The 27,239-nt window shown below is 38.2% G+C and overlaps 1 protein-coding gene across 6 annotated transcripts; it reads left to right on the top strand.

Annotated features, from left to right (window-relative positions):
• The first annotated feature begins 1,397 nt into the window (after nt 1-1,397).
• Nucleotides 1,398-26,818, top strand: gnb1b (guanine nucleotide binding protein (G protein), beta polypeptide 1b). Of its 6 annotated transcripts, none has more exons than XM_084128134.1 (11): nt 1,398-1,755; nt 17,299-17,406; nt 18,401-18,439; nt 18,558-18,664; nt 19,122-19,185; nt 21,721-21,883; nt 22,316-22,382; nt 23,050-23,251; nt 23,343-23,559; nt 23,907-24,049; nt 24,521-26,818. In XM_084128134.1, exons 2-10 carry the CDS (start codon nt 17,350-17,352, stop codon nt 24,011-24,013), a joined length of 1,023 nt encoding a protein of 340 aa, XP_083984260.1. In that variant the 5' UTR covers nt 1,398-1,755; nt 17,299-17,349; the 3' UTR covers nt 24,014-24,049; nt 24,521-26,818. The 6 variants fall into 6 exon arrangements, with proteins under 6 accessions (XP_083984260.1, XP_083984263.1, XP_083984264.1 ...); XM_084128137.1 differs by having other exon boundaries at nt 1,409-1,755; nt 23,907-24,021; XM_084128138.1 differs by lacking the exon at nt 1,398-1,755 and adding an exon at nt 14,493-14,721 and having other exon boundaries at nt 23,907-24,021.
• Nucleotides 26,819-27,239: the final 421 nt, after the last annotated feature.

Consider the following 27,239-nt stretch of genomic DNA (forward strand, 5'->3'; position numbering starts at 1 on the left):
TGTTGTAGATATTCATCACACAATGACCTTGTCGCTTTGATACACTAATAACTCTTTTTTTTTTTTTTTTGAGAATAGACATGAAAATGCATCTAAACTTAAATGGCTGTATTCAAGGATGCTTTGGAATAGCCCTTTGGTCTTGTTTTAAAGCAGACACTCAGCAGATTACTGCTGAAGTGAAAGCACTTCAAAAAATGAAAGTATGAAAAAGTTCAAATCAAATGTAAATCAGATGTGCTGTACTATTTTTTTTATATGAAATATATATTTGACATAATATTTTTTTACTATAAAATTACTATAAAACCAAGGCCATGTGTCTAAACAAGTTGTGTTCCAAGTTTGAAGTTGATATCACAAAAATTGAAGTTCCAATGAGCCACCGGGTGTCAACCACATTCCATTGAATTCTCCTGTAACAAATTAATACATTTCTGTAAATTTGTGTTTTGTCAAGATTAGAAAAGGTTTTTATTTTTTATTTTTTTGGTTTTGAGGAGCTTGTTTCCGCCACAGAATAAAACATTTTAAAAGATAATTGCAACTTTTTATCTTATTGCAAGTTTACATCTCGCAATTCTGACTTTTTTCTCGCAATTGCAAGTTTATAACTCGCAATTAACTTTTTTTTTTTGCAATTGCGAGTTAATATCTCTGACATTATATCACCCAATTCTGATATCTTGCAATTCTATATTTTCTGCCAATTGCGAGTTTATCTCCCGCAATTCTGACTTTATAACTCGCAATTGCAACTTTAGCCTATATTATGCAATTCTGAGATTAAAAGTCAGAATTGTGTGGGTATATTTGTACATTCTTATTTGGGGTCAATAATTGTTCCCTTTATATTATGTATATGTCCTGGATCCCTACCTATCTTCTGATCTTACCCCTTTTTTTCGTTTTTTTCCCTACATATGTTAAATTGTGTTCTGGAATGTTTGGAATTTTGTAATATGTGGAGAAACCTATAAATTAAGTGAGGCGGGGAAAAAAGTCAGAACTTTGGGATAAAAAGTCATTTAGGCAGTTATGGGCTTTTTATTTTGAATTCTGTGAAACAAGCTTCCATACGAATGATACCTAATTTTCGATTATTACTAAAATATGTTAATATGAAAAAATGCGATAAATAAAAAGAGCGCCAATTAAGCGCCCTGCTATGGTGACAGTTAAGTGGTTAAACGATTTGAATGGCATATATTTGTATAATTAGAAAAAGTCAATGTAAATAAAATGTAAAAAAAAAAGAGACGGTTAGCCCCCAAAATGTACATTTGTGTGTACAAATGTTGCTAAATTAGCTAGGAAATGTTTGTGTCAATTCCATTCCTGCGTAAGAGCGCCGCTCGCTCGCTCGCTGCGGCGTGGGGTTTCCCAGGGCAGACTGCAGGGTTACCGCGCCCATCTCCGTCTGATGGCCGGATGAGAGGTGAACTCAACTGGAGAGAAGTGCTCCTTCAAGGAAGGCAACGGGAAGTGGCCACCGACGGACTTATTCTTTGACAAAAGTCTCTAATCGGACATTTATGACTGCATTTTTTCATCGCAGTTGAGATCCCCCTCAAACAGGCTCATTTCCCGCCCGCTGGAGCGAGTTTTGTCGCTGTGGAAGTGGATTCGGTACTTCTCCCACTGCTAGTTAGCGAGCTAGCTCGTCTTGTTCGTTGATGCGTGGATTTGACAGCCACACCATCGTTTATTTCGGTCAATGCCATATAAACAAAGGCCATTTACGACTGAGAACAGGTACGGAACACTATGTGCTTATTTTAAGTGTGTGGAACAGGTTGTTTGGTTTAAAACGGATGAATTTGTTGGATAAAATGCTGGTCACCATAGAGAATGAAGGGGGGTGGGGTGAGGCGCAGGTAGCGGCTAGCCGACCGATTTACATACACAACAATGCTAGGCAAATGGGCAAAAACAGTAATTTCAATCGGTTATGTGCGTTTATATTTCAGTATTTAGACTTTTTAGAGTGTTTAATCGCTCGTTCCTTCATTGCAGTCTGAATGAAGTCGGGTGACTTCACTTGAGGCCGTTTTGCGCGAGTCAGCTTGCTAGCACTTACAAACGGCGTTACCTCAGAAATTAAACCGATCGAGGATTGCGGGAATTCTGTCGTGTGGTGATCAGGGATGTTTTAACGGTAATAAAAGTTGGTTTTGATATAGAGTGTTTAGGGTTTTGGTTGAGAGGCTGGTCTATAGGCTAACTGGCTAATTACTGGAGCTTCTGCTGGCAAAATATTCTGCTTTTCAACCCAGCTAGGCCTTCCTCTATGTTACAGAATCGAGGATTTTTTTGTTCACCAAATGCTGGTTAACACATTGCCGTGTACTGAATGTGAATATTGATCGAATTGCAGTCGGTAAATAAGGATTAGTCATTTATTTGTTCACCGGATTATGTAGTAGTAACGTTATTTGCACCAGCTGGCTAAATATTACAAGCTATTCTACTGTGCGGGTTTTCTATATGTATTTACGTGCCAAGGGATTTATTAATGTGTCCAAATGGCTTAACCTGAAATCCAGTGTGCATTTAAGTGACTTGGCGTGTCTTTATTGCATTAAGTGTTTTAACTACTCTTTAAAACAACCTAATTGGATTCCATTAACTATCTCCAAGGCTCTCTTTAAAAAGGCCTTTGCTGTTCAGGTAACCTTACATAGGTGCACTGACTCCCTTTCCCGACATCTCAGTGATGCTCCACTATACGATCCTCCCTAAACTGCTTTTGATAAAGGCATGTTAAATGTGTTTTCTCCCGCGATCCGGCCAACATTTATCACAGTAATGCAGCAAAAAGCACTGCAGCTCTTCAGATACGCGGAATGAATGGAGCTTGATGGCCTTTATTATCGCTGCTGGAATATTTTAAGAACGGGCGAGCAGCTCAGTATTGAGGTCACTATTAAGGGATTGGTCGGGGAAATATAGGCTATGGGATAAATAGGTTTCGCCCCCTCCTTTTCCCCCTACCGATCGAGTTTGCCTTTCTCTTCGGCTGGCATTTAGATAAAGGAACGCCGTTCATGAATAAATAAATGGAATCAATGAATTCTTCAATGTGGGGCCCAAGAACAAGATGGCGTCCGCTCTCTCTCTCTCCGGCTTTCCTCTCCGCACTCATATCAGCATGCCGGTGATTTAACCCGCTCAAACGTCGAGGAAATGCAACGTTCCGCTTTAAACACAGCAATTTGTTTTCTAAACGAGCCCTGGAAAATATTTAAATGCAAAGTTGCTCAATTTTGTAATTAATATCTCTTTATGCGCCCAGTGCACTGAAGCTTCATATCCGTCATTTTACACTAAATGAATTGTGAAATAATCGCATATCGAATAGTATTTCGAGTACCCTGTGACGTAATCGTTGACACATTAAACGCATTTTTGATTTCAAATGCTCTGCACTTCTGTTGGTATTTTGTTAGTAGAGGTTTCTGTATTCTCTTGCTTATAATATCATGTTGAGTTTAGGTAATGATATTTTTAAATGGTTTATACATTTAAAACGATAGCAAAAAGGTGCTGCACTGCAAATATTGATTTTTATAATCGTCAAAGCCAGGTATTTTGTACTTTTATGTTGGTTCATTGAAGTTGATATATTTATTGAATGTTTCATATATTTTATTCATTGTTAATTTTTATATTAACGTTGTATTTACTGACGCATTGTTTGTAATCCACATGCATTAGCATGTTGGGAATGTCTTATGCATTATCTGCATTGTTTGCTTGACAATTTTGCATTCAATACACACTAACATTGATTTATTTTTGCATTTGTGGGTGACTAAGAGCATCAGTTTGATTCCCATTGGACGCCTTAGAAGCAGATAAATGGATGGGTGTGATGGCAAAATTGATTTATGTTCAGATAATGGAGTTTCTGAATATCTCTTTTTTATTTTCATGTTGACACCCATTTGTTCAGGTTATTCAGGTGATATCATGTTGAGATTGGTCATATAAAATGACTGTATAAAATGACATAATATATTCATGGTTTGAAGCAGTGAAGTTTTCCAAAAAGCTGAAGCACCTTGTTTCCCCCCATCTTCATTTTCAATATGTAGAAGTCATTAAGATAAGTAATAAAAGTAGTGTAAATTGTTGAATTCAGAATGCAAGCTCTTCTGAAACAGTAACACAAATTCTTAGACTTCAATCCCAGCTCTGGACAGCTGTTTTTTCCATGAGTGATGCTGAGAGGGATTACAGATTTACTGTAGGTGGATTTTAGCTTTTAGGATTACAGGCTTGGATAGTGATAGTGCTGGTTACTGTCTTTTCTATGATCCAGCTTTAGCGATATGCATTTTATTTTTCTTCTGTTAATGCCTAATAAACTGCATCATCCTCAACATTTGGAGTAATTTATGTTGACGGAATAAAGTTCTAATAAAGATTGAATAAACATCGGGGCTGTGTGTTATCAAGTAAAACGCTTTTAGTGTGTTGTTCAGATCATTTACAAGGATTTGGTCAAATAAATGTTTTCTGAAAGGATCTAAGAAAGAGTTGCCCTAAAGTGACCTGAGAATACGTAGTCTGTTGCACCTTTAGGCCATTTCTTACAGCTCTCTTTTTGTCCTGCAGTCTGCTGACTCTGATCAAGTGTTTGTTGAGAGGGTGAGATTGAGCTCTTCTAGCACATACGTTGATGCCATGCTGCATTTAACCATTTGACTTTGCTTTGTGCTATCTTATACTTTAGCCTTTGGCACAGAATATTGAGTAATTATGTATAATGTTTCATTTTAGCAGACAGAAAAAGGAAAGGTTTGAACCCTGCTCATGATGTAGTTCTGTGTTAAATGTTTGAATGTATTGATGACCATAACATTATCAGATGATATTAATGTTAAATCTTTTTTTTAAATGATCAGGCATGATTTAAGCTGATACTGTAAGCCTGTAATATCTGGGCTTATTTTTCCCATATCTTGTTCTCAATGAAAATAACAGTTATTAATTATCATAAACTGTTCATTTTTTGCAGTTAAAGTAGTTTTTTTTTTAAGTAAATGAACAATTATCAATCTTTTCTTTATTTATTTTTTTATATTTGCATTGGTCTGATATAGGGATGCATGAAATTTCTGCCACCATATCGGTATTCTCCGATATGTTCATTTTTAATGTTATCATTATTGGCCCTATAAGAATTGTTTTCGATAAATAATGGATTATTTTCTCAAGCTGAGACATTTCAGTTGCGCACGGTTTGCTATGGGTTTGAATTGCGTGAAATATGATTGGAATCACTTTGAAAAGGAAAATGCAGCTAAGTGCAACATGTGCAACGCAAGTCTGTCATATAGGCTACACAAATTTATGATGAAAACACAGGGCTTGAATTACTTGGTAGCACTGGTGCTCCCTACTCCCAAATGTTTAGGAACGCCCACTGAAAATTAAGGAGCACCACAACTACAATTTATATATATATATTAAAAGATTTATTTTATTTAAAAACGCCACGCTTTGTAGAGAAATGAAAACGTAAGTGATTGGCCAATTTTTTTTTCTTTCTTTTAAGCAAATTTATTTGTTGGCCAAAGAAACGTAGCCATTTGAAATTAGAATCAAGCATTTTAATCACGATCCAAACAAAGATGCTACACACAAATAGCATGAGCAGTTGTTTATTTAAATTGCATAATTTCAAGACTTAGAGCAAATAAAGATGCATTCATATATATACACTCCCATCCCAATTTAATATAGATTTTTCTTCCTGTATTTCGAGCATCGTGAACAGTTGCGTTGCTGTGCCTGGTATTTTCTCTGCTGCGTGTATGCGCTCTCCTCTTTGCGTCCGTCTTCAGCGTGTCCCATCTCTGGCCTGTGTTACTGTCCTGTTAACAGAATTTTAAAATTAAGCCAAAATTAATTTAAAAACCGTTGTGCTTCAAACACACTATCGAAAGTCGGACGGTTTTTAATTTAATTTTGGCTGGTCTATACTCCGGACTTGCACAGTCGACTGGTGCATTTCTAGAAAAAAAGGTCACGCCAAAACAATTATTTGCACTCGCACAAATGCTTCCAAATAATGTTTTAGGTCGCACAGATTAAATTTCAGGAGCATATGTGACCAAAATGGTCGCAATTTCAAGCCTTGAAACACTATTGTAAAAGAATGTTGAGAGTTCTTCGTACGCCCGTGTTGTTACGGATAAGCGTATCCATGAGTCATGACTAGCCTATAAGTTCGCTTGTTTTTTTTTCTAGCCTTTTATTTTGTGCAATTGTAAGTTGTTTATTTTGTGTACATTTAGGCCTAAAAAAAAAAGTTTGGTTCCGGTTGGTTGTCAGTTGAGTTCATGGGTCGGTAGGGAATTATTTTTATTTTTTTCCAGTGGCAGCAAGAGATAGGTAGGAAATTATTATATTTTTAATTTTACTTTACAGTAGCGATGGATACTCTATTTTTTCATAACATAGCCTACCTATACTACACGTACATGTACCTATTACACCTTGTGTGTCCCAGCATGTTACACACACACACGCTGATTTTAAATGTGTGTACTCCAAAAAACCAGACATCTCAAGCAATGTTTCATCTAATACCTTTAATAGTATTAACCTCAATACAAACGGGGGAAACACGGGTCTAAACATGGGTTTAAAACAATCACATGCAAACGTAAAAATATATGCATATTTTTAGGAACACATCTACAAAAATATGCCTGTATTTCAAGTTGATAAAATAATTTAAAATCCACATTAGTTTATTTGTGCCCACTCGCCACGCCCTCCCATGATCTGTAACGTTACCTAGGCTACTTTCACTTTTAAAAATTCATCATAACCGCGCGCGCGCGATCTGCTTGCAGTCGTCGAGATGGATGCTGAGGAGTTGAAGAAAAGAATAGCTAGTGGAGATTGTAAAGTTGTCGACAATACGTCATCAAAAATCAAGTCCAGTGTGTGGGAGAAATTTGGAGTTATCTGAAGAAAATATTGTGAAAGGCTTATTTGCTGCATGCATTTTCGTATTGGATAGCCGCAAATGTGGAACTTCATCGCCGAGGAAGCGCGCAGATAACTGGTAACAAAGCAGTTCTATCGAACAGTATTTTTCAAATTTAACACCAAGTATGTGTGGTGTTCAGGGCGTGTTTGAACCCAAAAATGTCAGATGTAGGCTAGACGAAATTGCGTGGCATATAGTGTTATAGCCGCGTCTGTTCGATTGGTAAAATGTTAAGATTACTCAGTTTTGTGGTAACGTTAGCCATGTTCTTCATGTACCGGCCTTTTGACAGCTTCGGCTGAAGTTGTCCTTGTGTTAATGGTCGTGTAATAACTTCTGTATGACCTGGCAATAAACATATTTGTAAGTGTGTCTATAATGTGATTGGCTAAACTGATTTTATTTCGGGTGCGGGTCGGGTGTCGGTTCTATTTTAAGCGGGTCGGGTGCGATTTTTAATTAGTGCTGCTGTCGGATAACGGGTCGGATGCGGTTTTAAGCACTGCGGGTACGGGCGGGTGCGGATTTACAAAATCGGACCCGTGCCAGGACTCTGTCTTGCATCGCAAGAGTGCTATACAAACACGGTGCTGTACAAAAACGTAAATTATAGTTCGCCTCAAAGCGATATAATTTTTTATTTGTGTATTTATTTAATTTGTATTATTTTTTTCCTAAGCTCATAAAATAAATTTGGGTCGTACATAAATTGACAGGGTCGGTCGGAAACCGGAACCAAACAAAAAATTTTTTAGGCCTTATCTCATATAGGATGCGTTTATAAAATGCACCGGTGATCATCTTCAGCTTCATCGCATGCAGCTCGAACAGCAATGCATGACATTAATAACTATGACTGTCATATTACATAACATAAGATTATAATACTAGAACACTATTGTAAACACTACAATAGAACACTATTGTAATAAAACATTGTGAATTATTTGGCTTTAGTTGCTGTGGATAAGGATAAGCGCATCCACAACATTCATGACTAAGTTCACTTGTGCGTTTGTGCCAGATATAAGTTGTAATTTTGTTAATTTTGTTAAATTATCTGATTAGTCTCATATAGGATACATTTTGTTGAGTTAAAGGGTCATGAAACCCCTTAACACATTATTTGAGATGTGAACAGATATGTGCAAGCTGCATGTCACTGAAAACACTAAAAGTACTCATAAATGAGTGGAAATTGGTTATTTTTGCATTTTTCCGAGCAACTTAGTTTTTCCGGGTTGAAAAGCAAAGTCAAAGCAACATCGTGGAATCTGAGGTAGAAGCGTTGATTCGGAGTGTGTGATTGGCTGCCGGTTGTACGTCACCCGGTTCGGAGCGTTCATGAGAATGAACTCTTTTAACCCAATCACTGCGCTGTATTACGCATGAGATCAAAAGACAATTTCAGTGCTGTTTCTTCACCTCTGTTCAGTGTTGCGTTCGGACACGTGTCGTAAGTGTACGTCTCCTCAGCACAGTAGCATAAAGTGTTTTCATTTTCCCAGATGATGTCAAGAGTAGGGCTGGGACGGTTACCGCATTACCGCAATACCGCGGTCACGTGACGCCTACCGCGGGTCTGAGCTCGTCACCGTCATCACCGCAAAAAAATAAATAAATAAAAAAAAATAAACACTGGCCTTCATGTGTTCACGTTGTGTCTAATGACATGGATTCATTGATTCTAATGACATGGATTGTGTCTAATAACATTGTGTCTTGCATGGATTCAAGGTTTTCTAAACAAAACTTATCAAAAGATGGAGCAAATCCGACCGTTCGCAAGTTGTTCCGTGACACATAATAACATTCCATTCGTAGGCTATTGACTATAACCACTTATTTACACTCTGTGGCGCGTTACGGCTGCGACGCGGCTACCGGAGCTGATCGCGCCCACTCTAGTCAATGCTTGTGTTTACAACAGCCACGACGCGGCGCGTTTCAGAAGCGTCTCTCCGCGCCGCTTCGCTAAAGATAGGCGCCTAGTCTATTTTCGACCGACGCCGCGTCCAAGCCGCACCATAAAAAAAAAAAAAAAAGTAAAAGCAGGACCTCAGCTTTTAATTGCAAGTGCTTATTTAACAATTCTCTCACGTGAAGATCGCATTTGTCAACCCTCGCGGAGTCGCGGCAAGTGCACACTCACAGCACCAGAGAGTAATCTTGACGGCACTTGCAAGAAAATGGATAAGTAGGCTACATAATCAAATTCACAAATATTACACCATTTAAACATTATTAAAAATACATAGGCTACTGAGTTACTAAAACAATATTTGTCAAAGAATACACTTGTTCACAGTTTGAACGTTCTTGTTTCCATTTGTTTAATTTCAAGATCTGAGGTGAATTATCCATTGTTGCTTTTACAGCTACAAAGCTGGAGCACTAAACGATAATCAAAGTCACATTGCATGCTTTTAACATTAAATAAAGCACATAAACACTACCTGAGATTATCATTGCTACACTTTGTTTGTTGTTCCAGCCGCAACGTCGCAGAAAAAAAACTGGGGGAGGGTGGGAAGGGGGGTTGAGGTTTAAAGCGGTTTACCGCAATACCGCGGGAATTTCTTGCTTTTCAACCGCGGTAAGAAAAAATCCATACCGTCCCAGCCCTAGTCAAGAGCTGTAGCCTGAATGAGAGCGGTTTCTGCGCAGAACGCCAATATGCGTTTAAAAACGCTCTCAATGCGGATCATAGACTGACTGGTGCTATCATATACAGAATGCTCTGTCTGATTATGAACGCGATGACATGAATTATTCTGATACACAGAAGGCAATGATTTAAAGAACAATTAAGGCTGTCGCGGTGAAGGAATTTCCCTTGCGGTAATTTTGAGTGGCTCAATAGCGTGATATGCGATATTATCGCCATTTAGTTGTTTATATATCAACAAATAAATATAAATAAGTGTTACGGTGTGGTCAGCAGGCACAAAAACAAGGACATATTCAGTAACCAATGTAAGTGAAGTAAACAGAAGAAAATGTCACAATAAGGATCCACATAACGGAACATAATCCTGACAATAAGCTTGTTAGGCTATTTTTATATGTATAACAGTTCCGATCCTCGAATCTGACTGGACAAGAGGCTTTCTGCTGATATTTCACCAGTATCATCTTCATCTCTCCACATAGACAGGCTGTCACTCAGCGCGCAGTTACATTGTTACGGTGGTCAGGGACATTCAACGAACACGTTCAAAAACACTGATTCATTAAAAGATAGATGTAATGAAACAAGGTGTTAATTATTTACCTCCACTTTTTAAGGCTCAGCTGACCAGCAATGCGTCGCATGGGTAACGCTGAAGCTTTACTTGACTTAATAGAGACCAATGGCATTTATTCAATGCATTGACTAGCGCTGACGCAGTTCAACTGCGCCACTGTCTCCTCCTTTCCAAAGCGCTTGCGCTCCCGTGGCGTCTGTCGTTGCTATGCAACCATGAACGGCGCTCTCCACAACGACGAGGAAGTTTCAGTAATGGATTTCCACCACCGAAAAACGCGTGCTGTAGCTCTTCTATGCATTGCTTCCATTATGAGCACGCTTGCCGCGTGCCTACATTTGAAATAACAAACTTGAACGCGCAAAAGACGCGATATGTGAACGGCCCCTTAAATGGATACTTCACCGATTAGCATTAAGCTTTGAATCAGTAGAAACCCGGTAGTATTTTCGAATGACCGTGCTTCCCTCCCTCATGTCCCTCTGTGATGAGAGATTTCTGTATTGTGTCGTAATTTTGCGTCATCGGAGGCTTTTTTGTCCAGAGGCGAGAGACTACAGCCAGTAGTAGGAGCTCGTTCCGCATGTTTTCAACCCGCCCATAGGGGGATCTCACGATAAAACGGCGTCTTTTCAGTTTCAGGTCAACTAGTAGCCTAGTTGTATCATTTCTTCCGATACTGCCCTCTCTAACTGGTAGGCGTGGCTTGGCCTCGTAGGGCAGCGAAGCAAGTGCATTCTGGGAGTTGTTGTCTTTTATCCACATGAGCCAAAAATACATTTTCTGGCTTTTCTCAGTCTAGAAGGCACCAACGTCTAAAATAATTTCACATTTCTACTACATAAATGACCCAATTTAAATACACATTCATCTTTCCAGCGGTGAAATATCCCTTTAAACGTTAAAAGGATGATACGACAAATATTTCGCAACCTTTTCACGAATATATATGACTTGACCTCAAAGACAGACGCAGGTAATCGCACACGCTCAGTCCATCTCTCTCATTTCACTGTCTGTTTAGGCTTGTTAAGTGCAAATCCACAAAGCCTCATTACAAATCACCATGGTAAACACAGCCTTATCATTATTAACTTATTTAACATTCAATACACATGCACGAAGTTCAAAACAAGAAGGGTAGGCTATAGCCTTAATATTGCGGTTGCTGCGGTTACTTTCATTCCTCCGCAGTTGGCTTGTCAGTAGCGCGGTACTACAATATTGTGGTTATCGCGACAGCCCTAAGAACAATGAACAAAATAGTAACTATGCCTTTATTCTTTCTGTGTTAAACTGACGTGTGTCATTTGTTTAGAGACTAGTGTAAATGTAATGAAAATATTATTAGGAGGAGGGTTCATGACACTTTAAGTAGCCCGTTAGTGAAGCTCTTCAGTTTCCCTGACGGTGTTCATTGCTGCTCACAACAATAATAACTATTATTGGGACTGTCATATACATAACATTTTGCTGTTAAAAACTTGAGATGCAGGTCAGTGCAATGAAAAAAGCACAAAGTCGAAATACATTTTTTAAAAGTTGAACCTATTTTAACTTGAGTGCCGTGTTTTTAGATCCCGGTTGATGGGATCTGTGCATTCGGTCTTAAAGTAACGGCAGCCTAAAAAAAAAATTTCTATCCATGTCATTCATTTTAATAAATCAACAAAGATTAATTCATACAGTGAAGACTCTGCAGTGTTATTTTAGTTTTGGCAAATACAATCACAGATACCGACTGCCAAAATAAATTATACTATTCTTAACAATAATGTATTTTAAGTATAAATAAAATCAGATGATAAAATATTATGAATTGACAACTCTTTATTTATTTGCAAGCAACATTTGCAACATATTCCATTCCCTCTCAGAGGTGATTAGGAACAGCTTAGAGCTTAACATTCCTCTGAAATTATGAAAATAAACATAAAAGTCTTTCAAAGTAATCAAATGTAGAACAGCTCTGCATAGTCTTCACTGTATAAATTAAATATAGATTTATCCTACTAAATCTACTAAAGATCAGTGAGTGATTTTCTGTCTTTTCTTGTTTGATTAACATTAATGACACAGATGCCAGCAGGAATATTAAATGGATACTTCACCAATTAGCATTAAGCTTTGTATCAGTAGAAACTTGGTAGTATTTTCGATTGACCGTGCTTCCCTCCCTCATGTCCTCCTGAGACGAGAGATTTCTGTATTGTGTGTCTGGAAAAAAAACTCGAGTGACGAGTAATCGTAATCGTCATTTTGCGTCATCGGAGGCTTTTTTGTCCAGCGGCGAGAGACTCCAGCCAGTAGGAGGAGCTCGTTCCGCATGTTTTCAACCCGCCCATAGAGGGATCTCACGATAAAACGGCGTCTTTTCAGTTTCGAGTCAGCTAGTAGCCTAGTTGTATCATTTCTTCCGATACTGCCCTCTGTAACCGGTAGGCGTGGCTTGGCCTCGTAGGGCAGCGAAGCAAGTGCATTCTGGGAGTTGTTGTCTTTCATCCACATGAGCCAAAAACACATTTTCTGGCTTTTCTCAGTCTAGAAGGCACCAACTTCTAAAATCATTTCACATTTCTACTGCATAAATGACCAAATTTAAATACACATTCATCTTTCCAGCGGTGACATATCCCTTTAAGTTGCTGTTACTTTAAGACCGATTGCACAGATCCAATATACTGTTACACATGCAACTTTTTACCCCAACTGTTTGTTCACATAAGACATAACCGATGGCGTTTAAAAGGTAAGTTCACCGAAAAATAAAAATTATCCCATAATTTACCTTAAGCGTCGGGTCAGAGGTCACTCTTCCGCCGGAACTAGACTTGCCTACGACTGTTACCGAAAGCCAGTGATTATAGTCTATGAAGTTATAAATATGGATATTTTCTTACAAAAAAAACATTGCTTTGTTTCAAAAGACCGTTATTAACAAAATCAAAATCTCAGGCGCTACTCGCTCCCATTATAAAGCTTGGAAGAGCAAGGATATTTTTTAATATAACTCTGATTGTGTTTGGCTAGAAGAAAGTCATATATATATATATATATATATATCTAGGATGGCTTGAGGTTGAGCAAATTATGGGGTAATTTTCATTTTGGGGTGAACTAACCCTTTAAGCGAATACTTAACAAGCCAGGCATTTTGGTGTTTTTACCGGTTTAGACGTGAACCTGGAGCTCAATGTTCACTTTGCTTGCTTGTGTTCCACACTGTCTCGGAGCGTGTGCACAGAAAGCTGCTTGGGGAACAGTATCTCTTTCGCGGCTTAGTGCAGGTTTAATAATCTTTTTATTATAGAGCACGTCCTGCAGTTTAGCAACAGTAGACTGCATTTTACGACAATCACTGATCCAGCTGATTTGGACATTAAGTTTGGGCTTTTAGGGAAGAACTAAAGCGCACCGCTATAAAGGAAAGAAATGGACTAAAATCGCACAGCCGCAGGGTTGCTGTTGTTACAATGTCTCTGCTCTCCGCAAAGACGTTGTAGATTTATTGTCCTTTCAGACACCTAGTAGAACTGCCAGACCGGTTAGTGAAGCAATTTTAGCTGCATAGAAAAATTGTCTCGCAAGTTTTGCGTTGTCTGATCGGCTCTTCTTATTGGCCTTTATAAAGACCACCGATCAAACTATTTAAAGCTATTATTGGCCAATAACGGTCGGCGCCCGATCAAACGGAGCACTGTTAATTCAGTATCTCTACCTTAATGCTGTTAGACTTCACGGGAAAACATAAAGCACTGTTTATTTCATTTGTATCTTTGTTCTATTGTATTTTTCTATGCTTACAATTTGATTTTCTATGCAAATGCACTCCCCTACTAGATCATACCATTTATTCTAGAATGAGTAATACTTTCCAAATAGAATTAATCAAGGAAACTGGTGTAATTGTTTTCATATCGCAATATTTATTGCAGAAACACAAAATATCACAAATGTCAGTTTTTTCCAATATCGTGCAGCCCTACTTTGTTGGGTTGTTGGCATTAGCCTGATTATGTTGATATTGGGAAGCTCATAATAGTGTTTTCCCCCCACAATTCGAGCAGTAGAAACTTTATATGCTGCTTTATTTTTCCACATATTTATTAATGTTTAATAAATTATACATTTATGATATTGTCCATTGTGTGATTGTCGACTGTAATACAGAAATAAAAATCACTGTATATCCATCAAACTATGCATATTGGTGCTTCTCTGGTAGTATCCATGTTGGGTTGTGCTGTTAGAAGAGAACTGAAGGTGAGGTGAGGGACTTACCTTTTGTAACCATGTCATTTTGATCAGCAAGATTAGAGGACTTAGGCGAATTGTCTTGATGCAGGCCCATTTAAGAGGTCAGCCAATCAGGAGGAAGCAAGTGTATAGGAAAGGATAAGACGTTAACCAAGAGAAACATTTTCTGGCTGTCAAACACAAGGAGCCTTGTGCAAGCCACATAAGGTAAGAAATTCAGAGTATAACCTGAAACTTTAAGAAAAGTTTTAAGGTCTCTACCACACTGGTAGGGTAAGGAATTTCTCAGCACATAGCAGGAAGTAAAATTGCTTGTTGTCTTCAATATACTTCAATATTTTGGTTCTTTAAGCTTGGACTGTATCCTCAGACTTGTTGAATTTCCTTGTTTCCTTGTCTGTTTTCTTTTTAAGCTATGTTTGCTATGCATGTGACTTTCTAAACCTTTTTTTTTTTTTTTTAATCATTTGTTCACCCAGGTAAACGCCTACATGAGGTGCTTAGATCTTTCGTTGGGTGACAAACTCAAGAAATGTTATCTTCCGATGACATATCTGCCTAGTTCATTCACGCAGCTAACTCTCACATTTCAAACATGGAACCATTGATTTCGCAATTAGGACCTAGCATAATGCACCAGAGGGCAATGGCAATTACAGGAAATGGATCCAACCAAATTTATAGTGCTAGATTGCCTGACCACAGACATCTGGGAGTAACAAGCATATGTGTGGCTTCTCTGTTATGTAGTGCTAATGCCACTCAAATGTATTTATCATTGCTTGATGGTACTCAGCTGACCAATTCAGCTTGAATAGCGGGTGTTTGTCATTATTTCTCCTCTTAGCCCTTCCTTGGTCTTGATGTTCATCTGGACTGTCTATACTCAAACTTGAACCTGCATTCATCTTGCTCATTCAGGACAACTAAGACCAGGCTAATGGGAAAGATGACAGCTGCTTAAGAATCAAGATATTGTGCTGCTGCAAATTGTTCTATATTTGAAGTCATTTTTCAAGTAGGTCATATAATGTTGGCCTAGAATAGTCAATTTAACATTTTGTAGAACATGGAAACATTACTGGGATGTGCAAAACAGCAAATCTTTTAAATTGGCTGAACAATGGACTGTTTGAGTTGACCGAAAGTCAATGCATTTAAATGCATTTAAAAAGTGAAAGTGTTGTAGTGCTTGATGGCCAAAACAAGAATCCTATAAATTTTGTATTTACCATGAATAGATCAAAAACCCAACTTGGCCTTGGTTGCTCATCCAAATATTCCTCAATATATTTGAGTACCACCAGTAAATTGCAGTGTGCATGACCGTGAACGTGCCACACTTATACTTGTATTAACTTGAAACGTTTGTTGTCCGTCATCGCATCTCTTACATCAAGTGGATCCTTTCCATGCTCTTCACATACCTCTAAAATTAATCCCATCATTAGCTGCATTTCTCCAGCGTTAGATGCGTATATGCCAATGGCCCATTAAAACAGCTGCCTTCATCAGCCGTTTGTCTGAGCGCATGAAGGATTTGGGTCAGCAGGATAGATGCTGCTCTTCCGATCAGTGTCCCCGGTGTGTCTTAACTGGATTTGCCTGAAGGAGCTGAATCAAGCGTGTCCCAGGATTATGTCAATGACACTGTGGAGAGAGAGGTGTGAAAACACGGCTGTGGGCTGGGAACGCTAATAGGATGAGAGCTGGCCTAGAAGGGCTCGCTGTTGTCCGTTGAGTGCGTTTACTCTAAATCAAGATTAAAACGGACAGGCTATACGGGTTTCAGAGTGCGTCGGATTATTATTATTATTATTATTATTAAGGAATGGAATCAGCGTTTCAGCCTGGAAACCAGCACTTTGTATAGACAAACAATAGTTGCTGGCTTTATTGTAAGGACATTGCAGCATATTTACCTTTAATGCTAGCTGTTATAGTTAATTGCTATTAGTCTATCGGATGAAATTAAAATGACCCTATTTATTTTCCTGGTGTCCATAATGTTTATTCTCCATAATCATACATTTAAATGTTATAAATTGCTCCGCCTTTGAAACGACTTTCCTTTTCAGCTGTTGTCATCAAGCCCTTGTTTTTTTCAGCCCTCCCTTCAACCACATGACCCCATTCTTGGATGTAGCACCCAGTTTTCATCATCCAATCAATTCCCAATGGATAAAATCCTGTCCTACATTCTCATTGAATATCCTGTTTTACTCATAATTTGTCACATTATGGATGTAAAATGCGGTTTCATGTTATTTTTTTCATGCTAGAGTTTAGGAAAAGGTTGTTTTTTTTTTCTTGCTGTTTATGGGCATAATAAAAGGACAGAATCACAGCTCATTTCTTTCCATTGTTCTCTTTGTACTTCTGCATTTTTCATTAAGGAGCAACAACTCATTTCACCACAAGAGGAAATGGTTCTTTGGGTGCTTTCAGTAGCTAATGTGGTGGGATGGAGTCTTGATTTACCCTTGTGTATTGATAAACAATCTTCTAGCCAATCCATTAATCAATGTTACATGACATGGTAAATGCAGTGATTATTCCTCTTATAGATGAAGCTAGCATGTGATGTCAGTCGGGGTGTTTCAATATCGCATGCTAATGCCCAGAGACGGTTACATAGTGGGAAGTTACATGTTTGAAAACCAGAAATATGCACAATTAAGTTCAGACTTTTGTTAATTGATCGTCTCAAAATGTCTATTGAAGGGATAGCATTGGAACTGGAGCCTAAATGTTTTTTTTTTCCTTCTTTTTTGTCTGCTGCAGATCAGAACGTGTCCCGGCAGTAGGAGTGAGGCAGAGCTTTAGAAGAGGAAAATGAGTGAACTGGACCAGTTACGCCAGGAGGCTGAGCAGCTGAAGAACCAGATTAGAGTGAGAACCTTTCTCTCTTGTGTATAAAAATGTGTTCATTAATCCCTAAAACATACCTATATAATGCAATGTAAAGTTAAATGAATGGTTATTAAACATGATATCTGTACAGGAAACATGATTATTATACATTTATGAATCTAAATGTTCGATCATCTTGAAACGGTCAAATATCTACTAATAGATTGGCCCGGTCAATATCAATCCTCTTACTGATATCTGCTGATTATTTTGCCTGAATGATTTTAACAGAACTTTTTTTTTTTTTTAAATTGAGCATAGACTAGAATGCAGGTTGAAAGGGGTCAGTAATCTTGGACCACCAAGACACTAAAGAAATGTAATGCACAGAGAATTTGACACATTAATCGCACTTAAAATATCATCTATATTAAAACAAGACACATTTAAATTCTTATCATTTAATCTGGTGTTTTTTCCCACCAGATTACTTGGTAGTCTCTTGTTACGCAGTAAAATTTGCATAACCAAAAGACATTTAAATACAGATGATGGTTGTTTACATAGTTTACACAATGCAGGAAGAGCATTTACTGTAACTGTACTGTTCTCATTCCTCTCAGCATTCCAGAAAGAATTTATACCCGATACTTCCTCCATCAAGGCGCTTTACATATTATCTAAGCCAGAGATGTTTACTGAACCTCAGCTATTGTGCTCTTCGGTTTTAGACTGAAATTGACAAATGGGTCTCTCAAATCTATAACCTTTTAGCCGTGATCGATAAATCAATGATTAAATAAACTTTAACGGGTCAATAATGCAAACAATTAGGATACTCAGTTTGTTCAATGGGTGGATTATATGAACAAAGCTTATATATGTTATTTTAGATCACTGTTAAAACTCTCATGTGACTGTATGGTTATTATATACAAAACATTAACCCTAATTTTTTTGTTTATTACATTATCATGAAATAATGCCTCATTCCGCAGCGTCTAAACTGGTTTTCTTATTTTCTTTTTTGTAGGATGCAAGGAAAGCTTGTGCAGATGCCACACTATCACAGGTAAGAGCTTCCACATGTAAAGAAACTGTTTTATTCTAATTAAGTGACCCTAATTTAAATAAATGGATTAATCCCCATTTGTACCTGGATATTTTTTTAAAGTGCAATATATTTTCAGATCACAGCCAACATCGACCCTGTTGGCCGAATCCAGATGCGCACAAGAAGAACACTGCGGGGGCATTTGGCTAAAATCTATGCCATGCACTGGGGCACCGATTCCAGGTACAGCATATTTCAGAACAACTATGTCACGTTATTTGCATGACAGCCTGACCTTTTTCACAAGCTATTTGAAAACATCCTTATACATCAGAGTGAGATACACAGAGGGGGTTTCCCTTTCGCAGTGAGGGTGGATGGATTCACGGCTCGTGTGGTGGCCACTGCATGCTATCCCTACTGCATTGAATCATGTTCTTTTATTGTGTTTGTGTGTAGGTGGTGACTGATGGTTGTTAGTAGGTGTTATGACTAAGCATGTTGTTACTATTATAGCTACAGCCAAGAAAAATCCATAATGGCACAATTTTTGTGCTGGGAATAGTTTTAGATTGTTCTGGGAGACAATTCTCCAGATAGTAGTTGTGCAAGCTGTGATTTTTACTTACACGTTCTCTATAGGGTTTAAAGTTCTCAGGATGTAAACCCCACTCACCGCCATCTTGTGTTTTCTGTGCAGGCTGCTTGTCAGTGCCTCCCAGGATGGAAAGCTCATTATTTGGGACAGTTATACTACAAATAAGGTATGATATTTAGAACATTGGGATCCCTAGACGAGGGCTTAATGAAGTCTCATTTTTGTGAAAACGTCATATTCGACCAAAATTTTCATTTTTCACTTGTTTTGCCTGTAGCTCATAATACACACACACACACACACACACACACACACACACCCAAATAGAAAACACTAAAATAATTGATTATTGACTTTATATCAGTGCGTTCCCATTGATGTTCCCTTATTAATTACCACAAACTAAGCATCACTATTACTAAAAGTATTTAAAGGATAGTTCACCCAAAAATTTAAATTGTCATAATTTACTCACCCTTATGTTGTTCTAAACTCGTAAGACTTTCGCTCATCTTCGAAACACAAATGATGATTTTTAATGAAATCTGAGAGATTTCTGTCCCTCTGTTGACAGTTACGCAACTACCATTTTGACATTTTCAAAAAAAATTCATGAAGAGATCGTAAAACTAATCCATATGAATTGAGCGGTTTAGTCCAAATTTTCTGAAGAGACTCGATCGCTTTATATGATGAACAGATTGAATTTAGATTTTTATTCACATATAAACATTGATCAACTCACACATCAGTGATAAACAGAAGCTCAAGCATGTTCGTTTGACATCCGAACGCATCATTACGTATCACGTTTGAGCTTCAGCAAGAACCAATGAGGTTTGTTCTCATGCATCTAGCAAGTACAGTTGACCTTCTCAGATTTCATTAAAAATCTCTTCATTCGTGTGTAAATTGATACAATTTTCATTTTTGGATGAACTATCCCTTTAAAGGGATGGTTCAGAGTAAAATCAACCTAGGGTCCTTTGCACCATGACCTCGAGCCAAACACCTCCCCCCCCCCTAATTTTTCCCTTGGTTGAAAATTATTAAAGTTAGGGATATCAGCCGAATAGCTTAGTGCAGGCGCTAATGGATCCAAGGTTGTATCTCTTAAGTTACCCCACTAATAATGCCCAGAATGGTACCAGACTTCTACAGTAGTACACATAGGTTCTGTACTCATAAAACGAGGCATTGGAAAGTTTGTAAGTACATCAGGAGATTTACATTTATTTAAATAACACTTGCCTGGCGGCTAATGCTACCGCTAACCCGGTCGTCGAGGTCACTTCCGTGATTTGGGAAAAGCCCGTAAAAGTCCTGGCAGAAAGCGATGCATAAGGATGTAGTGTAACGACGCCCAGTTCCAGGAATGCACTAATATTTTGTTGGTAGTACCAGTTTGCAACAATTATTAGTTAACCCTAAGTTGTCAACACTTCGGAAAAAAATAATAAAAAATGTTGGATATACTGGCTTTCTGCCAGGACTTTTACGTGCTTTTCCCACATCACTGAAGTGATGGTCACTCGACGACCGGGTTAGCAGTAGCATTAGCCATCAGGCAAGTGTTATTTAAATAAACTCCTGATGTACTTACAAACTTTCCAATGCCTCGTTTTATGAGTACAGAACCTATGTGTACTACTGTAGAAGTTTGGTACCATTCCGGGCATTATTAGTGAGGTAATTTAAGAGATACAACCTTGGATCCATTAGCACCTAGGCTGATATCTCTAAATAAGCTCTAAGTTTAATAATGTTCAAGCAAAGGAAAAAAGGCTTCTGGGAGGGTGTTCGGCTCGAGGTCATGGTGCAAAGGACCCTAGGTTGATTTTACTCCAAACCATCCCTTTAACTTTGTGCTTTGTTGTGCAGATGTTGCAGGATGGAAGCCTAAGATGCTCAAACACATTAGCAAATGAGTTTCACAGCTTTCGCACAGTCAAGCATTTTAGTTTTGTAAAAATCTAGTCCTTGTAAATGGTGCACATCTTGCTCTAACAGGAACTACCGTATTTTCCGGACTATAAGTCGCTCCGAGTCGCATCAGTCAAAAAATGCGTCATGAAGAGGAAAAAAACATATATAAGTCGCACTGGACTATAAGTCGCATTTATTTAGAAATTTATTTCACAAAATCCAAGACCAAGAACAGACATTTAATCTGGAAAGGCAAGTTATTCAACTACACAATAGCACACAGAACAACAGGCTGAGTAGGTGTCCGGTGTGTTAACACAACACACTAACAGTTATTCAGCTACACAATAGCATAAAGAACATATACCTGGGAGGCTGAATAGGCTAAATTAACATAAGCCAGTGAGTCCATCAAGCAAGTTACCAGTAAACAAGTTCACCAAGCACCCGCGATCTCATTCCACATCACTGAATCCATTGAATTTTCTTCATCCTTGGTGTCGCTTCTGAACAACTCCGCCATAGAGCGCCCTCTCGTGGCTGTAGACGGTAATGTTTTCATCTCAGTCTGAATTAATTTTGATGTACAAGTCGCACCTGACTATAAGTCGCAGGACCAGCCAAACTATGAAAAAAAGTGCGACTTGTAGTCCGGAAAATACGGTAATCTAGACACTGATGATCAGCTAGTTGAAATGGTTTATGCTACAGATGTTTACTACTTACTGTCCTCTTTCATATGTCACTTCCTGAGCATTCATGTGTTGTTTTTCAGGTCCACGCCATTCCTCTGCGCTCCTCCTGGGTGATGACCTGTGCCTATGCTCCTTCAGGGAATTACGTTGCTTGTGGAGGCTTAGACAACATCTGCTCCATCTACAGCCTCAAGACTCGCGAGGGGAACGTGCGCGTCAGCCGCGAGCTGGCCGGACACACAGGTAGAGGACGTCCTCCCGAAACACTTCACACACTCCATTCTTGGCTCTTGTGAACGTACACAAGGTTTGATGTTTGGCAAAGCTGTAATTATGTAGTGAATCTGCATTGGTGTTTTTTGCACCCTTTTAAATAGATCTCATCTGATTGACCTTAATAAAAGAGCATCAGAGATTACATAATGCACTCATATTCGGTTCTGTCCAGGTCATATTTCACCTCTAAATCAAAAGAAAAATAGAGAAATATATTTTATTCATATTCTCAGTGTAATAAAGCAATGTAAATTATCCTCCAGACAATGACATTCTGTTCATTCATAGATATTCTTTGGTTTTTAAGTGAAATAATATTTATTTCTCAAAGTTTTGGGGAGAAATATTTGTTTGTCATTGTTTGTTAGAGATGTGCATTAAACTTCCCCCAATCTACAGGATACCTCTCTTGCTGCCGCTTCCTTGATGACAACCAGATTGTTACAAGTTCTGGCGACACCACCTGGTGAGTGAGAGGAACTGTCCCAGCAGCCCATATTGGGAATTTTGCTAATAAGTTAACTTTTTAAAAATTAAGTCAGGAGTCAGATTACTATACATTTTAATCAAAATATTTGAAATTATTCATTTACATTACCTAAGCTTTGTATGTATCATAATGTGCATGTTCGTTTACTGCATGATTTTTCTCCTATTTAAAAAAAAAAAAAAAAAAAGTCCTTTCTTTAAAACCATCAGGAAGTAGGAAATAACAACATAATGGGGAGATAAGTAAACAAGTACTTTTTATTTTTAACCCAAGTTATAGTGTTAGCTGCATTCATTGAGCTCATTTTATTGTGCTCAAGAAGAATTTATTTATTTATGGCATATATATATATATATATATATATATATATATATATATATATATATATATATATATATATAATATAACTAATATTATATATATATAATATTAGTGAAATAAAACTATCATTTTTGCCCATTTAGGTTATAGGTTAAATCTGTCTATTTTTGTCATTTTCTTATTTGATATATTATTTATTTTTACCAGGCGTTTCAACTCTGAACAATTTAGCAGTTAGTTTCTACGTGCGTTTTGATTTCTCAATTAGTACAAATGTTGATTTTGAAGCGTCTAAATGGGAATGTTGTGATCTGTCCTGCAGTGCTCTCTGGGACATAGAGACCGGTCAGCAGACGACCACGTTTGCTGGTCACACCGGTGACGTGATGAGCCTGTCTCTGGCTCCAGACACCAGGCTGTTCGTGTCAGGGGCCTGCGATGCCTCTGCTAAACTCTGGGACGTCCGTGAGGGCATGTGCAGACAGACCTTCACTGGCCACGAGTCGGACATCAACGCCATCTGTGTGAGTGCTCCTAGCAATAGATGTACTCTTAGGAATTGGTGATGTAGTGCATGTGATTGTATACTGATGTGAGCTCACATTGCCCCTGCAGTTCTTCCCCAATGGCAACGCATTTGCCACCGGTTCTGACGACGCCACCTGCCGCCTGTTTGACCTGCGCGCCGACCAGGAGCTCATGGTCTACTCTCACGACAACATCATCTGTGGCATAACCTCCGTGGCCTTCTCAAAGAGCGGCCGCCTGTTGCTCGCCGGCTACGACGACTTCAACTGCAACGTGTGGGACACCCTCAAGGCCGACCGCGCTGGTGAGATTTGCGCACACAAACGTATGCTAGTGATAGTTACTATCAGTGGCATGTGGTCTAGTGACTGCCCTGAAAGCTCACTCACACAATGGTGTTGTTTTACATATGGTACAGTGCTTGCTTGTTTACACGCCACATTGGTTTGTCTCTTTTGCATACGCCAACATGCACGGCACAAAGCGGGCTGTTGATAAACGGTCCACATTTTAAAGCCTTATAATGTTCATATGTAACATCATCAAATGAATTGAAACGTACTCTGGTGTTTTAACGAATGCATACAAGCGAGACTTGACGCGAAAACGCTGTCTGGCACCCTCTCCATTATGGTTTACTGACTTTTTCAGGTGTGCTGGCCGGCCACGACAACCGAGTAAGCTGTCTGGGTGTAACCGATGACGGCATGGCAGTGGCTACAGGGTCCTGGGACAGCTTCCTCAAGATCTGGAACTGAACGTGAAGGTGCTTTCAATACAACATGTCCAATACAGTAAGAACCCGCCTCTTCCAGCACAACCTAAGACAAACAAGAGATACTTTGTGTGTTTTACACAGCATGTAAATGTATCCTCATTCCACCTCCTGCTATTTTTGGCAACACGTTAGTGAAGATCAGAGGAGCGATATGTAATACACCCACATTTTTTACAATTTTTTGCCATTTTAATTTGACAAACCAATTTGGTGCCATGCACAGTTGCTCTAGACAAATAAAAGTTTCTGTTATTTCTTAATGAACGAGTTTAGTTTCTCCATTTCATTTCAGATTATTTAACTAAAAACTTTAGTTATCTAGAGATTTCTTTCTAAATAAATTAGTTTAGATTCTCGGTTTAATTTTCTTGTTATATAATTGAAACTGTTAAATTTACATTTGCATATTTATATTGTGAGATTATCTGAGGTTGTCATGATATGAATATCTGCTTCATCGTTGTCTTTCTCTCTCTTCTTTCCGCAGATATCATTTGAACTCCAAAGTTGACTGGAAGACCATTCCAACTTTAGAATGTTAAATTTCACAGCATCGTCAACAACAAAACACCTTATAAAACTGACTGACACCACCATGAAAAGAAATAAAACTTCTAAGGGAAAACAATGCCTTTCCTACACCAAGAAGAGCACAATTTGTTTTATCACCCAGCTTAAAAAAAGAAAAAAGAAAAAAAAAAAATGAAGAAGATTTCCTGTGGTATCAAATGAATAACTTGCATTCCCTCTCGGACCATTCTGTGTCACCCTGTAAGAGAAAACACAAAACACTATCATCCCACGCTTATGTATCATGTGTCTAGAAAGCAAATGTTGGAGTGTAATTGTACAAATTATTTAACTCTTATTTTTTTTTCTGCTTTTTTTTGGTTCCTTTTATCTGATAGTTCATCTTCTAGATCTTTTTCCCGCCTGTTTTTTCTTGTTTAGATATGTTTCTGATTAGTAAAATCTTTTAATCCTGTTATTATAAAACCATGTGAAACGACATGAAAGTCATGTAAAATGCTGAAACTAGACCAGGATGGAAGAGCAGCTTTTTTTTTTTTTGAAGATGCCAATCATGTGTTTTGTTATTTTCACGTGCACTAGGTTGCTCTAGAGGTTGTGTAGTTTTCACGAACGTGACTCGAGCGAGAGGAAAGCTTAATAATCATATTCTTGGGCGGCCCCAGACAGCGTCCTCCTCTAATCTGTTCCGATTGTTAGCGGTCGCTGTGGCGAATGAGAGCAGCCCTAGCTTTCCAAAACTGTAATCATGATCTGTGCATTAGTTATCTTTCAGTGTGAATCCTGGTCCTTTGTCATTAAAGAAAAAAGAAAACGCCATAAAAATGCCATATCTCTTTTAAATACTTTGCCATTTCTGAGAGTCCGAGGTACTCGCTTCATTTATCTACGAATGGCCGTTGTAAATATGGGTATCCGACTTGCACGCGAATGCAGCATTATATCTTAGCTAATGTTTCTTTCCAGTCTCGTCACAGCTTTGTTTGCACAATAAGAAACTTGACTAACGTTTTAAGCGTTAACTAACCAAGCACATGCCGTTAATCACATTGAATGCTAATTTTAATGTAGAAAATGCACAAAAAAAGTACAAAAAAACTGAAAAAACACAAAAAATACAATCCTCTCTTTCATTGGATTAAAAACCGTTCAAACTAACCCCTTAGCTTATCTTCTGGTCTTACGTTTATACCTTTTTTTTTCTTCTTTTTTTCCTCGGTTACTTTGAGCTTTTGGCTTTAATTCCGATTTTTGGGATTGTTTTCGTCGGTGGGAGGTTGGGCGGGGAACGTTTTAATATTTTCAGTGGTGTCGGGATCAGTGTTCGGAAAAACGAAACCTTTTTCTTTCTTTCTTTCTTTTCTTTTAGCCCAGTTCCAGAGAGAGATAACAGATAGCCCTGTCTGTGCTTGGAAATACAGTTACTACTATGTGAATGAAATGTTGTACAAATCAATGTCTGAAAATAATGATAATTCTGAAATTTTTAAGTTAAGCGTTTTATTTCATCTGCCATGAATTAACGTAGTCGCATGCTGTAGAATTTGCTTAAACGGGCGCTGACGTCTTTAGGCCCACTTGCCTCCACTGGGACGGCGAAACCGATACGAAGCCGAAATTTTGACCATTGAAACGTTGATTGTTTTAGACATGCTGTGCATACATCCTTTACTTTCACTGGCAAAGCTATGCACCTGATGTGAGAAATCGCGAGGGAGAAACGACGACATGTATTTCCTGCAGACGACCTGTAAATCATGGCCATGCTTCCTGAAGTTATCCCAAATTAAACGACAGTCACGAAATGTCCCGTTTGAGACGCTCAAAACCTTCAGTGAGTTTTTCTGATATTTCGAAATCGAAACTCTTTTGGCTTTTCTTTAAACGTTTTGAAATGGCATCTGACATGGCAGAGTCTTCTGTTCTTTTTCCACTGTAAACAGATGCACTTTCTTTAATAGTTGTGACTTTTTTTATTGTTTTTTTGTTTTTGTTTTCCTTTCTCTGCGATAATGTACAATAATTGTGATGTATTTGTGTGTGCTGCCACCAGTAAAGATTAATTGCAGTTCAATTAAAATGGATTCCCCTTATTTTCTCTCTTCATTAATAACTGTAGATCTCAGCACTCCCTATCTCACCTTTTGTATTTAATTTCAGTCTGTCGGTGTACCACAGAAAGCTGGATGCAACATAGATACTATATTAAAAATGTACTGTTATTTAAGATGTAATAAAACAAGTTTGAGATGTCTCTGATGTGCTGATGTTTTGCTAAAGTAACCGTAATTCAAGAGCTTTTCAAGGCTGGGTTAGCAGTTCCTCGTTCTTCAGACATCCTGGTGTAAATGACCCCATTCGTCATCTGATATACGTTTCCAGTCTGATGGATGCGTACTAGAAATTAGTTTAGATGCGTGTTTGAACAACTTTTTATCAGTGTTTTTTGATTTCTCACAGGAAATCCTATCATCTTCATGGTATAGTTGTTCTTAAGTTCATTTTATTTAGTTATCCATTATCCATTTTTAAGAAAAAAAATCTCTATCTGGTGCCTTGAAAATGTATTGTTTGACCAATAAATGTGTTTGGCTTTTGGTCAAGAACAGCAAAAATAGTGTGTACTATTTAGCTAAAAAAGACAGTATTATTAAGTGAACATAAACCAATACCAT

This window comes from Abramis brama (assembly GCF_963993115.1).
Source record: "Abramis brama genome assembly, chromosome: 11".
Classification (NCBI taxonomy): Eukaryota; Metazoa; Chordata; class Actinopteri; order Cypriniformes; family Leuciscidae; genus Abramis; species Abramis brama.

Excerpts from the sequence above, each read along its gene's own strand:
- gnb1b (XM_084128134.1), top strand. The coding sequence starts at position 17,350 with ATGAGTGAACTGGACCAGTTACGCCAGGAGGCTGAGCAGCTGAAGAAC. Across the intron at positions 17,407-18,400 it reads AGCTGAAGAACCAGATTAGA|GATGCAAGGAAAGCTTGTGC; the intron begins GTGAGAACCTTT and ends TCTTTTTTGTAG. Across the intron at positions 18,440-18,557 it reads CAGATGCCACACTATCACAG|ATCACAGCCAACATCGACCC; the intron begins GTAAGAGCTTCC and ends ATATATTTTCAG.